The sequence below is a fragment of the Drosophila yakuba genome, chromosome 3R, assembly GCF_016746365.2.
Source record: "Drosophila yakuba strain Tai18E2 chromosome 3R, Prin_Dyak_Tai18E2_2.1, whole genome shotgun sequence".
In the NCBI taxonomy this organism is placed as follows: domain Eukaryota; kingdom Metazoa; phylum Arthropoda; class Insecta; order Diptera; family Drosophilidae; genus Drosophila; species Drosophila yakuba.
In genome coordinates, this window is record NC_052530.2 from 7,222,364 (window position 1) to 7,238,020 (window position 15,657).

Here is a 15,657-nt window from a genome sequence, read left to right on the forward strand (position 1 = left end):
GCTTAAATACTCGTTGTGCAGTTAGAAGGGGGGCAAGGAATGCAAGTTCGACTTGAGTATTAGGGCTTATGTGGAATATATTCACTTTCGGAAATATATAACACTCACGTGATTCTTGCCAAGCTACACTATACAAAATCAGTATAACTGTTACTCTCGACTGCAGCTACTGCACTGGACAATCAATCGACAATGTCGCCAGACCCGAGGACAACATGGACGACATGGGAGGGAGTCAAACTTTGCACTGCCTGCGGTCACATGGAAGTGGATGTCCAAGCTTTTTGGCAACCTCTTGGCCAAGTGAGTTAGCCCGAGAGGGCTCTGTGGCGGGTGGCATTTAGCTGCCATTTGTTGCTGCATTTAGCTGAGTCAAAGGCAGCTGGGAATCAAGTTAACAAGCAAATGCAATTACAAGCGACTAAATAAACTGAAGTTGCCCTCTAATTTTATTCCCAGGCGTCCCCAAAGACACTTTGCCTCTCGGCAGGGTGACGTTGAATGCAAGAAATGAGCGAGACACTGATGGGTTTGTGCCTGAGACGCAATCAGGCCAATTCCAAGCCGGCTGTCGGCTGACTCAATTAGGGAGACGGATTTGCAAGGTCGCAGTCGGAACACAAAGTCATTAAGTTTTTAAAGCCCTCAGCGCCGGAGTTACCCAGGAATCAACGCCCTCCTTTACTGCTGGCTTTAATTTTCCGCCCTTCCTCGCGCAGGAACCGAGTCACCTTGCAGGCATCCCTAATTCAATTATCGGCAAAAGCAACCAGCTCCCATGCCACCTCGTCGACCATCTGCAGGGTAAATATTTGCTTAAACTTTACAATAAAATTCTCGGAGCGTGTCATGCCAGTGCAAGGAAATCCGCTCCTCCTGGGCTTCCATTGAGGCACTTGGAGAGTCGTACGGTAATTGAAGTGTGTTGTGGCTAACAGTGGGAACTGAGTGGCAAGTGGCAGGAGTAAGCACTAGAAAATCGTTCAAATCCGTCTTACCTGGATGGAACTGGATGGAGTTTTGTGTAGCAGGGATTTTTATCAAGCAAAAATTACAAACTTCAAACTTCATTTAGGGAAAAACGTTTTAAATTTCATTGGAAAGAATCCGCAAACGGACCATGTTTCGGACACAAAGGAACACTTTATTATTTAAAATACAATGCTTGGTTAAAAAGAAGTTGGATTTGCGTCCTTTTTTTTGGTCAGACACTTAAAGGTCTGATTTCTTTTCACATTAACTGCCAGATCTTGGTGCCCTAATAAATCTCCAGATAGCAATCCCCCCAAGCTGATTTACCAGGAGCAGCGGAGTACCTGTCCTTGAGGCTAATCCCTGAAATGTGCGGGAAACTCAGTCAGTGGATTACGGAGCACTGCATTCAAGTTTCCGTCGCGTTTAATTGAAGTCTACCGCAAAAGTCCTTTTCGTCGCAGTGTCGTGGCAGTCAAGTGGTCTCTGGGCGCTTTAAAAATTTAAGAGTGCGCATGGTCCTTAAATTTTCAATAGGTTGGCTGCTGGCAGCTGGCGCCCGCAGTGGGGCAATGAGAAATGGGGCATTGTCGTCCTTCCACCGTGCTCGCACCGTACATAATTTAATTTGCTGACATAATACGCTGAGCATTAACAAAGTAATTACGGGCATTATGGCAACCGCATCGCCAGCGAATCCTCCGCCGCCAATCTGCAGTCCCACTGCGATTTCCACGATTTCCACCATTTCCACGGTTGCCATGGATGAGTAATGAGCCAGATGAGATGAGTAACGGCCATTGTGGTTTCCACATGGCGTACACTCGGCCACAAGCTTCAGTGTTTCGCAATTAAATCAGAGCATTCGGCCCGCTGGCGAGACTAGTTTCAAGCTAATGACTCTACCGGATTGACTGCTGTTGAGGATGCCACTGTGAAGCCAACAAAAGAGCTTTTATACAATGGATTTGGTTAGCTTTTAGCCAAAGCATGTTTTTAAGGCTCTTTAAATTCGTTCTTCATACATTAGCTAAATTTTCATTATTTTTTCTACACGCAAATATTTAAATTATAGTTTTAAAAAGATTTATTTACAGGCAGATTGTCAGCTAAAATTGTACAGACATGTCTAAAGCGGACAGAAGCCGAAAAGGTCTGAAGGTTAAACAGAATCCGCTTTTAAGACACTTGAAAAAAAATCTAAAAAGTGCAATATGATTAAATTAAATTCATATTTAATTTCTTCCATTTTAACATTACCTTATGGACGCTCAAAATGGGTTGCCATTAGAAAAAACTACATTAAAAAGAAATTCGATTGAGTAAACATAAATGTTGTAATGAATTTTAAGAATTATTTAATTTTAAGACACAATTTATTCCCAGGACGACTCCTTAGCATTCGGCATACTACAATATTTAAGCCACTTTCGGTTAATTTAATTAGCCCTCATCAACTTGACATTTGACGTGTTGAACTTAAAATAAATCTGCCTGCGAATTTATTCTTTATATTCGTCTATCTCCTTGTCTCCTCGAAAAAGTAAATAAATACAGCAAGATATGTCACCGCAGTATCTTTTAATGCCGAGCAAAACCAAAGCGAATTGCCCGAGAGAATAAAGAATGGCAGAATACCAAGTAAACAGCTTTAAATGAAGACTCGGCAAATTAAATTAAATTCCTTAAAATGTCATCCTGTAGGGAAGGCGAAAATGAGCGGGATCGAGCGAGTGCATAAACACGAAATAAAATGAATTAAAATGCGAATTGTAGCTGGCGAAACGAATGAACAAATTCCCTTGCTAGCGGCAGATTTCCGTTGTCAGTAGCGACTTTTGATTTTTCCCATCACCATTTTGTTATTTTATTTTTTTCCGCTACTCGTACTCCATCATTTTGTTGCTGTACAAACACGAATAATCAAATGCACGCACAGCTGCCGTGTTTGGGAGTAAAGTGAAAGTTAAATATTTCCCTGCCTGCCCTTGGGCAATATTCCACACACACATCCACAAATCCACACATCACGGCTACCGTGTCAAAGGAGCCAGAACGCCCACCTAGTCGTATTTGCAACAAAGGCAGAATGGTGCGTATACGTAGAGTGGGCAGCAGATTGCATTTTTGTGGAGCCCATTAATGTGATATTTTGTTGCAGCTCCTGTTTCAGCTGAAACTCCAAATCACTCGCGAGCAAAGATTACAGCAAATGCCAAACGAAATTCCATGCTATTATTTAGGTGTACGAGTGTATGTGGGTAGCAAGGTTCGTGCCACAAAAATACGCTAAAACGTTAAATGTCGCATGTGGGCAACACGCCGCAAATCGGCGAGGAGTGGGCGTGATTCATGCGCAGTGGCTGCCATTTGGCAACTGCCAAGAGGCAAGCCCGGCCGAAAGCTATGTTTACCAAGTCTAAGGACCGAAGGAACGTGGTGGCAGGGAAACGGTGGGATCTGAAACCCAACGACTACGGACTATAGCCTAAATGCTCCCACTTGCATAATGCGCCAAATCTCGTTGTTTATATCTCAAAGTGCCCGTGAACTTTTGAAATGGAGATTAACGGCCAAAGTTGGGGAGTCCTTTGCCTCCTTCTACGACTTTCCTTCCCCTGAAGATCCCTCTTTCAGGCTTTCCCCTGGGCGACTTGGGAGCTCTAATTGGCAAACTGGCTGCCATGGGCCGTTATTCAACCATCCGGCGATTGACGGAAATCACCTGTTGCTTTCACCTGCCGTCTGGCTTGTCCCTAATTAAAGTCCTCTAGCTGTCCCAAATTAACTAAGGCAAGGTCGGGACCAGTCCAGGGCCCAATCCAAGTTTTCTTATCTTCGGAGCAAAAGTTACTCTCTAATAAGTGGACAGCACTGGATGGGAAATAAAACAAATTAATCCACTTTGCTGAAATTTGTCAAAGCCATGCCATGATGGTGGGCCCAGAGGTGAGGCACCTAAACTTATCTGATTCAATGTGACAGGCCTGGTAAGATGATGACGGACAAACTTTGGACATGGAGGCGAACCAGTAAATAAACCATTTACAGATTTGGTTTAATGGTAAGTTCATTTATTAATATTTTCTATCATTACACCTTTGTAGAAGATGAAGAAGATTTCTGAAGTTATATATATTCTTGATCAGTATCAGCCGAGTCGATATAGCACAGCTCAGTCAGTTCGGTTATTATTCATTATATTTAATCTAAAGGAAGCCCAAGTAGCCGCTAATGTCCATTTTAGTTTTAAATAATGCAGGCCAAGAATAAAGCTGAACGGCAAGCAAATCAGTGCGTGATAAACAACAGATGACAGGCATTCAAGGTTGGGGCTAAACTATCGGACCGAGAGGCTTTGGCCAATATGACGTTTTCAAATACTTGGTACATGGAAAACCTTTTACTTTCTCCATATTGTTTGTTAGCAGGGCTGTGAATTATTTACGGAGGACTGGAGGACGAATTGGAAGGGGAAAATCGGGTCACTGCCAATGCAAAGCGGTGCAAAAGTTGGCAACAACAAGTTGCCGGGACACAGATTATAACAGGGATTCAGTGGGACGATGAAATATCTCACACTAGTGGGACGGTCCTCATGCTGTCGGGACTTCCATTGTTGGCGCTAATGACACTTTTATAACTTTTTATAGATTTCCCACACATAACGTGAACTCTTGGGCCATTTATCGTGCCAACAGCGACAACAATCCTTTTTGTACAACAGCATAATAATATATAAACGACGACGGCGTTTATTTCGCTTTTCTTTTCCAAACTTATTTGCGAAAGTGTGCGGAAGAAGCTACCGGATTTACAGGGCCTGGTGTACGGGTGTATCTAGTATCTCGTATTTACTATCTTGTGTTGGCTGTGTGGGTACTGAAGTGGCGCCTTGGGCGCCCACGACGCGTATACGCAACGCGGCGCATACGAAACAGGAACGAAATAAACAAGCCGCAATATAATTTCGCAACAAATTTCAAATGCTAGGCATGAACAACTTTTAAACTTAACCCCCACAAGCACACACATCTGGGTAGTACATGCTCCTATAGTAACGTTGATGCGTGGCAACTTCAATTTACAGGCGAATAAATACAGCTTGGTATGGGTAAATAAGCAAAGTCAAAAGTAATCACGCTGATATTTGTACAACCCACGTGAATTATCAATTGGATTTCCACCAACGAGCTTAGCTTGATTTTGATTGGTCTTAAAGCGACAAAAGATTTCCCATAATCTTTCTAAATCGAGGTTTGTGAAATTTTTCTATGTCGCTGGAGTCTGCATGCTGAATCAACTTTCTAGCTTTCATAGTTCCTGAGATCTAGGCGTTCATACGGAAGATTGATTGGAAGAGGTATTTTTCTCAGTGTTACATAAGGGCATTAGCCACAAATACACGTATGTAGAGACAAACATCTGTTGGCGGCGGTTGTAACTGATTGGCTTTTGTTCAAATTACAAGTTGCATTTTTGCCAGCCATTTGCTTTTCCTGATGACAATGCCAGGACCTTCTGGCGTTGCCTTTCCCGCTGCTGTTGATGTTGCTGTGCGAATATCCTGGCATCATTGCATTTGCTGCAGCCCGAACATGTGCCAGCTCGTTCGCTGGGAACTATGTAGCTTCTGCGAGCCCTGTTTCTTCGCCCGATGTCCTTGTTTTCACCAGAAACTTTGACATTTGGTCAACACCTTTGGAGGGTTGGATCGATGGTGGGGCTCGGGCTAAAGCTGAACACCGGCAATTGGCATCGTTTGATTTTATTATGTTCTTCAGCTTGCTGTAATCACAGTGCAAAATGTTCAAAATATTAACAGGTTGCTTCCGCTGTTATTTTCTCAAAAGATCTGCCGATAAAAGTCTATTTCTGACATCAACTATTTATGTCCATAAATACAACACAAACAATTGTTAACGATAAATTTGAATTGATTTAATTACATAACGCTCAATTAGGCATGCAGATTTCGCACTCGGTCGATTGTAAATAAATAAATTCATATGCACGGGCAATAAATCTTTTATTCATAATTTCGCGAGTTCATAAGCTCTGACAAATGATTCAAACTCCCAAATCCTTATTATTTATTTATTCAGAGCAATCTTAATTGGTTTGCCATTATCATTCTGCTGGAGGGTGAAATTAAACTAGGAAGCCGCACGTTTTAATTGAATCATTAATTCAATGTTGAAAAATCACAGCATATTAATTACTCACTTATTTATTATACCCGTTACTCGTAGAGTAAAAGGGTATACTAGATTCGTTGAAAAGTATGTAACAGGCAGAAGGAAGCGTTTCCGACCATATAAAGTATATATATTCTTGATCAGGATCAGTAGCCGAGTCGATCTGGCCATGTCCGTCTGTCCGTCCGTCTGTCCGTCCGTCTGTCCGTCCGTCTGTCCGTCTGTCCGTCCGTATGAACGTCGAGATCTCAGGAACTACTAAAGCTAGAAAGTTGAGATTAAGTATACAGACTCCAGGGACATAGACGCAGCGCAAGTTTGTCGATTCAGGTTGCCACGCCCACTCTAACGCCCACAAACCGCCCAAAGCTGCCACGCCCACACTTTTGAAAATTGTTTTGATATTTTTTCATTTTTGTATTAGTCTTGTAAATTTCTATCGATTTGCAAAAAAACTTTTTGCCACGCCCACCCTAACGCCCACAAATTGCCAAAAACTGTCAGTGTTTAAGACTCTCCTTCGCACTTCCACTAGCTGAGTAACGGGTATCAGATAGTCGGGGAACTCGACTATAGCGTTCTCTCTTGTTTTTAATTGTAAATGTATAAAGCTTCCGCGCAATCATAGTGCATGTACTGCTTTGTTTAAATATCAACGTCGTTCCGAGAAATCACCGCTTTAAAACTGGATTTGATAGACAGATCAATTTATGATCACTTGCCATATAAGAGAGCCCGACGCGGCTGATCACGACTCAGTGCTACTCAAATCTTTTAATCACAACGATGTGGACTCGGAAACTCTTAACTTTTCTGGTGACAATATCCACATTACATGCAAGTAAGTTTTACTTTAAGCTCTCTTAAAATTCCAACTTATAAATGTTTAAATTGGAGCAATCCAAGCCGCCTCCTTAGGCCAGGAATGTGGGATATTCAATGAAAAGCAGTACAAGAGTGACAATATTATTGCGGAGCCTACCGAACATCCGTGGGTTGGACGGGTCGTAAAATTAAACGAGGATGGCACCAATGAATTGCTCTGCGTTGGCATCCTTATAGATTACAGACGCGTTGTGACTGCAGCTCATTGTGCTTCAGATGATAACATTTATGGTGTTGTTTTCGGGAACTCGGACTCAAGCAACTCACTCAATCACGTCAGCGCGGTCACCGTTCATCCAGATTACTCACCCCGGAAATTTGAAAACGACTTGGCCATAATAGAGCTGACCCAGGATGTGATGTTTTCAGATTTGGTCCAACCCATTTGCTTACCTTCAGCAGAGGATCCTAGAAGTGAAGCCTCCAATTCAAAACTAATCGTCGCGGGAATTGAGGGACAGACACTAAATGGAAGAAAGATGCTGGATAATCGCATTAAAATGGTATACACCAAAATTGACAGCAAGGAGTGCCATAGGAAGCATGCCGCTTTTCCGGAGGAGCTCATCTGTGGCCACTCCGATAGGATTGCTCTTTCAGGATCTGCTTTGACAGAGGCTTCTGGTACTCCACGCAAGTTTCATCTAATTGCAATTGCGGTGGCTGGTGATTCAGTTTACCATGGATACTTAAACATTCGACCTTATTTAGATTGGATCTCAAGAAATTCCTTAAAGTAAATATGTAATGTATAGTAAATTCTCTAATGCTATATCTAAAATACCATACTGTTTTACATCCAACTGCAAAAGCTCCTGAAGCTTTTCGAATGTATTATTTCTAAAGCACATCAACGAATAATAAATTGGCTAACCACCGTAAAGCTTGTACTATTATGAAATATTATTAAAAACTAAGAACACGAAATGGGCTTATTGAAAGGCATCCGCCATAGGATTGGAAATTCATTCAAGCTGCAACTAGGAAATCTTATCTTGAATCTCATACTTAAACAGAAAGTCCTTCAGTAAAGAGGATTTTCAAACTTTTCTCATTAGTAAAAAGATTTTTAATTTTTGGCAACCAAGCTGTGACTACTGACAGGTGGGTTTATAAGTAAGGAAGCAAAGTCTTTTGCCAAATTCTTGGTTATCCATTTACCCGTGTTTAGTTGCTGTTGCTAATAAATTGAGAGCGCTTTCGGGTTATTTGCGCAAAGTGGTCGGCTCCTGACCCGAACCCAAATGCATAAATCACGCGAAGCCCCAAAACACAGTAGGGAGTCCTCGCTATTGGGTTGTCCTCCGCACGGAATTCAATTCACATTTGCTCCAAACTTTTGCCATTAGGCAAGCGCCCACTCCTTCTGTTTTTGGCGCAATGCAGTTTCTCGACACTTGGCTGGCGCCAAAAGGCTTAAGTACACATCAAGTGAGAATAATTTATGATCTCAAGCCACTCGCTCTCATCTCAACCGGTGCAGTAGAGCCACCTTATCGAGTGGCAGCCATGGAATATGGAAATTCTGAAGCAGATGCATTCATAAATTCATTGAAATGAAATGCGAAATACTCGTAATCGAGGCACTCGGGTTCGAAGTTTTCAGTGCCAATGAATCATGTCTAATTTTCGATTCGATGTCCCAGCGACATGAGTACCGATCGAAGTGGCTGAAGGATTCGGTGAGGTCGTCATCAAGCATACGCCCCGTGGCCCGGAATGATTAATGTGCCATAAATGCGCGCGCCAAAAACATTCACAGCTAGAGCCTAAGCACGCGAAAAGTAAACGCGGAGGCACAAGCAAATTAAAATACGGATTTTTATGGCACTCTTTTTATTGCAACACGTAAAACACAAATTGAGACAAGATGGAGTGTAAGCGAATTGCGTGTTGCTGCCACAAGCAATTACAATTACAATTTTAAATGCAACGCACATAAAAAGCACGGAATGTCTTTTTAAACGATAAGGGGTAAATCTCGCTCTTCGGAATTAACTCAGTTGTAGCCCGACTTTTCAGCACATCACAATGCCAAGCGGAATGCAAGGCAATATGCTTTCATTTCAATCGGCGTCAATTTTTGTCACTTTAATGATAATGACTCTGGGAAGTAGGTATTCCATTATTGTCTCCCTGATCTCGGGCTTTATTCTGATACTCAATTCGCAGACCCATCTTTGTCCAGCAGTTCAAGAGAATGCACGAGTGTAAAGCCAGTATTTTGGGAAGATAGTCGGGAGCAATTCAACTGGCTGGGCAGAATCAGATACACCAGGTCAGTGGGTGGGGTGTTGTATCCCTGCTCCGGAGTGGCCATTACCAGGCGCCATGTTCTCGTGCCGGCTCACTGTGTTCTATTTCTGGATATGGGCGATGCCTACAGCTTTATGGTTGGAAACAGAAGACATGCCGTCAGTCGTATTTTCATTCACCCAGAGTATCGTTTGGAGCTTACGTCCTATGATGTGGCCATCCTTAAACTGAACTCCCAACTAAGATCATGCTTGTCTGTATCGGAGGATACAGATTCTGATGCCTTGATCGCCCGGCTATTGGATGTGGTCAGCTCGGTAGTGAATAAGCATCCGAAAAACCTTCATACCCTAGCCAAAGTTACGGGTCACAAGTACTGTCAGGAAAAATATGGAGATTTCAAACTTAGTCACAACGAGGTTTGTGCGTACATACACCAGGATAAAGATTTTCTAAATGGCGCGGCTCTATTAGGGGTCAAAGTTGTAAATGGATCTGAGGCTTGGCGACTTTTGGGAATATCAACGCATGGCCCTTACGAAAGAAACCCTAAGATACCCGAACTCTTTACGCTTCTTTCTTCACATAATAAGTGGATTGCGAATATTCTCAGTTTATAATTAAGCGGCTGGAGCAAATATAAAATTAGCTTAATTGGCATTGTCAAATTCATTAAAAACGGTAAAAACGGATTAAAAAAATATAAGTTGATTTCATGAATTATACTTTAGGTAATGCAAACTGTGCTTTAAAAAAACCTAAAGTTCATTCAGGCAAATGAACTGGAAAAATTTCCCATTCGTATCAATTTTTGCTAAAAATTCGTAAAGTATTTGCGGTTGATTTATCCTAAGAAAAAAGTTTTGCAATGCAAACAAAGTTTTATGATATTTTTCACAATTGTTTATAAAATCCTTCTCACCAATATGCACACGTAAATCAATAATTATAGAAAAATATATCGCATTGCGACAACAAGAATAAACTTCACACTTTATCTGCAAAAGGTTATTATTCTCAGTGTGCGAAAACATGGTGATTTCCTCGTTCGAAAACGACTTGGTTCAGTTGACATTCAATTGTGAGAGAGATGACAGTAAACGAGCTTCTACTGGTTATACTGGTAATGAGTAAGTGATAAAATACCATATGTATATTAAAACAAAAATATGCTTATCTACCCGTTTTCTTTATTTAAACATAGCGGCCACTGATATAACCGCTGAAGGTCAGCACTGTGGAAGACTGTTGGAAACTCAGCTTTACAAACACAAAACACACACGGAACAGGATGAGCATCCTTGGCTGGGACGCATTCTCTATAGGGATGCAAACCAATTCACCACCTACCGCTGCACCGTCGTACTGCTCCATTCGCGTCATGGCGTGGCGCCAGCTCTCTGCGTGACTGGAAGGTCCATCAGGGAGCAGACCCCCTTTGCGGTCATGTTCGGCAGCCCAGAGTGCTCATCCGGCGGAACCTTCGAAATAGAGGACTTCTTCGTTCCGCCTAACTATACCAACGCCAGATACGAGATCGACTTCGCTGTGATCCGCCTTAAGGATGAGGTTCCCTTTTCCCAGCACATCCAACCCATATGTCTGCCTCAATCTGACGAGATTGTCCCGACCTTGGCGGGACAGAACGTGGAAGTAATTGGCTTTGAAGTATGGAGCTACGAGGTCAGCAGCTTGCGCCGGAAGACATTCGCCCACTTGGTCGTCCATTCGGTGTGTCAGGAGCAGTACAAGCACATATCGCCTCATCTAATTTGTGGCTACGTCCGCGGAACCCCTTTGCAGCAGGGAGCTATCCTGGTAGGAGTTCGCCTAGTGGAAGGGGAACCAAGGCAGTACTACCTCATCGGGCACCTCCTGGCCAAATTTGATTCGGTGGTTTCAGGAGCAGATCTTTTCATGTACATCGCACCATACAAAAATTGGATAGAAGCGAGAATCAACGGATTGGACGACAGTCATATGTCATTAAAAGTCCCTATTTAATACATATAGTGAAATACTGTTGTATTTTTGAGTCAAACTAATATCACTTAAGTTGACTAAGGACAAATTTAGAGAAATAGTTTTCACGTTTTCATTCCCCAACTCTAAATATTCTTATTTCTTCGAATAAATATGTGAATATGGACTATATATATATATGAATGGTCAAAAGATAGCACTTTATTGGAGTTGACATAGGCCATAGAGAAACTGTACAATTTAGATTTTTGCCCAACCTTCATTAAACTATAATATATTAATGAGACTTTAATAATAAATTTTACTTTCAATTAGTGGTAATTTAAAAATTTGACTAGCTTTGCAAACCGTTACCTTTTACTCTCAAGAAAACATTGTGCGAGTTTTATTTCATAGAAGTCGTTTAATACACATTTGTTATAAATAATATCATAGCCGTCGATTAACTGGCTTTCATTTAAAAATACCGGATAGTCAAACCCTTTTCGACAGAGCTGTCACATCGCAAGAATAATCGATTAAGGAATTCTTATCGATATGCGGTGCGGTAGGTGAATTATCGGCGGCTGCATGTGAATGGCTTCAGGTAGCATCACCAAAGAAGAAGAATTTCCCTCCAAAAAAATTGGTTTTATTTTGCCAGCGAGTTCAGAATTTGTTTACCAACTGAATGAGTAAACCAACTCGATGACCACCATTCTAGACAACTTTCAACGCGCCGAAAAGATCGGCGAGGGCACCTACGGGATAGTTTACAAGGCGCGTAGCAACTCTACCGGCCAGGATGTGGCGCTCAAAAAGATTCGGCTGGAAGGGTGTGTAATCTAAAGCAGGAACCCACAACACGCATTTCACAGCAACCACAAGAAACACTATGTGACATTTGCTATTATCCTGGACGTTGCCATCCTGGATTAAACTCATTCACCTGCACCCCGCAGCCCGAATTATGTGGGAGCTGCGCCGTTTCTAAAATCCGTAGCACCACATGATTCGGCTTCGTGGTGCAGGACATCAGCAATTTTTGGTAGCCAATCGTTATCTACAATTACTAGTCAATATCATAATTCCCTATTTAATATCATAATTTCCATCCCAGCGAAACGGAGGGCGTTCCTTCGACGGCCATTCGAGAGATCTCCCTGCTGAAGAACCTTAAGCACCCGAATGTGGTTCAGCTCTTCGACGTGGTGATCTCCGGCAACAATCTGTACATGATATTCGAGTACCTGAACATGGATCTGAAGAAGCTGATGGACAAGAAAAAAGATGTTTTCACCCCTCAGTTAATAAAGGTAAGTTCATTAGTTCGGCAAACCAATGAGATATTACATTGCCACCTTGCAGAGCTATATGCATCAGATATTAGATGCCGTCGGCTTTTGCCACACCAACCGTATACTGCATCGCGATCTCAAGCCCCAGAACCTTCTCGTGGACACTGCGGGCAAAATAAAGGTAAGACTAGAGTTTACCCCGTTTATTGAGTGATATTAACTAAATTCCCGTCTAGTTGGCTGATTTTGGCCTTGCAAGGGCCTTCAACGTTCCTATGCGAGCGTACACCCACGAAGTCGTCACCCTTTGGTACCGAGCACCGGAGATTCTGTTGGGCACGAAGTTCTACTCCACGGGCGTTGACATCTGGAGTCTAGGCTGCATTTTCTCTGAGATGGTAGCCTTATTATAGCCTGTTAATTTTAAGCGCATCTGTTTACTAAACCAAAATTTACAGATAATGCGCCGCTCCTTGTTCCCCGGGGACAGCGAGATTGATCAGCTTTATAGAATATTTCGTACCTTAAGCACACCCGATGAAACAAAATGGCCAGGTGTGACACAACTACCAGACTTCAAGACCAAGTTTCCAAGATGGGAGGGAACCAATATGCCACAGCCCATAACCGAACACGAGGCTCACGAACTCATAATGGTGAGTGCAGTAAATTTAGAGTCACAACCGAAATCCACCATTTTGTACCTTACAGTCAATGCTGTGCTATGATCCCAACCTGCGCATCTCAGCCAAGGACGCACTGAAGCACGCTTACTTCGGCAATGTACAGCATGTTGACCATGTGGCCCTTCCTGTGGATCCCAATGCCGGCAGTGCTTCGCGCCTAACGCGGCTCGTCTAAGCATGAGCATATCCAATAGCCCCAGATCTAGCAAATTACTTGTGATCTTTAGTATAGTAAGTTCGATGTCTACCTCACTATCTTTAAGGCGAAACTAGTGCAATTATATGATTTGAATATCTAATCTCTCTTGCAGCTGCCAGCTCAATTTCATGCATTCCCCATCCTCACTCGCACCTAACACATACGATAAATACACGATCATCCATAAGTAAAGAGTTTATAGTTTATAGCTTAACATGTATTACCAGTCGACCAGCCGTGCCAGGTGTCGTTGATGATGGCGTGGCGAAACTTTGACGGCGGAAACTGCGACTGGCGCTGCATCGCTAGCAAGCCTCTGGCGCTGTCGGGTGTGGCTATCGTCGCGCATGTACGTGCCGAGAGTATTGCGCATGCTATCGGAGAGCGCTGATTGGGCTTCGATATCACCATCGTCGTCATCGCTAATCTGTGCATCGCTCAGTGCGCTGCTGTCTGTTTCCTCTGCGGTTTCTTCATTATCATCGGAAGGCTCCGGTTTGCGGATTTCTACTAGCTTCGTTGATGATTGGCCCTTGGCCGACAATACAGGCAGTGGTCGCAGTAGAGTCACTTTTCTGGTTCCGAGTCTTCTCACTACTGGCGCCTCTTGCTCAGGTTCGCTATCCACCTCCTCTGCCTCCCTTGGCGGGATATTAAAGTTTCCGTAGAAATTATTTTGGAAATCCTGCGGACTAAAGCGCTGTACTCCGTAGTAGCTACCGGAATTGGTATCGTAAAAGAACATTGGCTCGGCGGACTGTGGCGGAGAAGGTGGCGCGAAGTAGGAATCGTAAGGGCTGTAGGCATCGTCGTTCTCCCCCGAGTCGTAGACTGGTCGGCGTTTTTGTTGCTTGCGGCGCTTCGGCTTGGGTTTCTTGGAAGACTGGGGGGCCACTTGAACTGGTTCCTCAAGCTGCATCTCCTGGTTATCATTGTAGGACTGTAGATAAACCGGCGACGTCTCGATGATGTTCGCACTGCCATCGTTAAAGAAGTTGGCCAGCGGATTCGTCAGGTTACGGAAACTGAACGCGGGCTGAACACTGCGGACAAAACTATTCCAAACACGAACCAAAGGACGTTCAGTTGTTGTAGGAGCTGCTTTAGCCAGACTATGAATATAGCGCCTTCTGTATCCACCTCGAGCACTCGGCAACAGGACATATTCGATGGGATAGTTTCTAGAGCTTGAATAGAAATGTTAACATTAATATAAAGGTTATTGATTGATAGTTATTTGATACTATTTAAAATAAGCAATAATATTTTATTTAAAAAGGTTCGGTTTTAAAAAATGCCATATCTCTCGAAAATCTTCAACGTTAGCTCACCCAATCTTTGCCTGCTTTTGCGGCAAGCGTCGCTCAACTTCGAGCGCGGATATCCTTATTCCGTGCGAAGGATAACTCCATGCTACAAAAAGCACTAGGGCAGTAAAAAATTGCCACTGCATGGCTGAACACTATATGTTCCTCGGACTAACAATATATTTGGAATGCGTCCGTTACCGTTCCCAATCGAAGGGAAACTGAAACTCATCCGATTCGCGAAATCAGTGGTCAACAGCTCGATGGCCCTGCTTTTGTCTTTTTGACCAGCTCGTTAGATTAGTTTTTATTGGTTCACAGAACGGTTGGCCAGAGTCTAAGCCAAATTGATTTGTAATGGCATTGTCCCAAGCCCCAGATCACTTCCAAAGGTGGCTATGTTGATACTAACTCATGCCGACACTAAACCAACTAACCCAATTCGGAGACCGTCTTCATATCTCCCGCGGGGCTCGTTGGCAGCTGCCAATCTCGCCCATACATATGTAAATGGATTTTTATAGATTACACAATTAATACCCCATTCAGTTGTTGGCTGGGACTAAAAAACTCGTTTGCTGGTGGGTTCTGAATTCGAAATTTATGCTAAACTGTCTGGAATGAGTTGTCGGCTTGCAAAATGCTTTCTCTTGACGAATTTGTGCTTATGGGGTCTTCTCCTTATCAAGATTTTACGATCTTTATAAGCATATGGGTGTATTAATGGGTGCATTTTCTAGCAGCTCCTACTTTTTATGGCATAACAATGCGGATTGTGATGGCAGCCCCAAATGGACACATTAGATGGATTTGACAAATTTGTCGATCTTTACTACGAATAAAATTGGAGCATGGAAATCATGTGAAAGAAATGTCACACTTTCTAAAGGTGTT

The 15,657-nt window shown here is 42.9% G+C and overlaps 4 protein-coding genes across 6 annotated transcripts; 3 read left to right on the top strand and 1 right to left on the bottom strand.

Annotated features, from left to right (window-relative positions):
• Positions 1–6,901: 6,901 nt before the first annotated feature.
• Positions 6,902–7,938, top strand: LOC6535832 (mannan-binding lectin serine protease 1). Its single transcript, XM_002096417.3, has 2 exons — positions 6,902–7,011; positions 7,068–7,938. The coding sequence occupies exons 1-2, from the start codon at positions 6,957–6,959 to the stop codon at positions 7,793–7,795; spliced, it is 783 nt and encodes a 260-aa protein (XP_002096453.2). The 5' UTR covers positions 6,902–6,956; the 3' UTR covers positions 7,796–7,938.
• A 2,282-nt stretch (positions 7,939–10,220) lies between these two features.
• On the top strand, positions 10,221–11,590 carry LOC6535833 (phenoloxidase-activating factor 1). Its single transcript, XM_002096418.4, has 2 exons — positions 10,221–10,441; positions 10,516–11,590. Exons 1-2 carry the CDS (start codon positions 10,402–10,404, stop codon positions 11,313–11,315), a joined length of 840 nt encoding a protein of 279 aa, XP_002096454.2. The 5' UTR covers positions 10,221–10,401; the 3' UTR covers positions 11,316–11,590.
• Positions 11,591–11,880: 290 nt separating this feature from the next.
• LOC6535834 (cyclin-dependent kinase 2) lies at positions 11,881–15,621 on the top strand. Of its 3 annotated transcripts, none has more exons than XR_005561773.2 (7): positions 11,881–12,109; positions 12,394–12,589; positions 12,642–12,752; positions 12,808–12,969; positions 13,030–13,227; positions 13,283–13,488; positions 15,507–15,621. XR_005561773.2 is itself a non-coding variant. In XM_002096419.4 (6 exons), exons 1-6 carry the CDS (start codon positions 11,982–11,984, stop codon positions 13,430–13,432), a joined length of 945 nt encoding a protein of 314 aa, XP_002096455.1. In that variant the 5' UTR covers positions 11,881–11,981; the 3' UTR covers positions 13,433–13,648. The 3 variants fall into 3 exon arrangements, 1 of the variants encoding a protein (XP_002096455.1); XR_001453932.3 differs by lacking the exon at positions 15,507–15,621 and adding an exon at positions 13,569–13,648; XM_002096419.4 differs by lacking the exon at positions 15,507–15,621 and having other exon boundaries at positions 13,283–13,648.
• LOC6535835 lies at positions 13,639–15,513 on the bottom strand. The gene is made up of 2 exons (XM_039376703.1): positions 14,788–15,513; positions 13,639–14,643 (listed from the first exon to the last, which is right to left on the bottom strand). The coding sequence occupies exons 1-2, from the start codon at positions 14,907–14,909 to the stop codon at positions 13,677–13,679; spliced, it is 1,089 nt and encodes a 362-aa protein (XP_039232637.1). The 5' UTR covers positions 14,910–15,513; the 3' UTR covers positions 13,639–13,676.
• Positions 15,622–15,657: the final 36 nt, after the last annotated feature.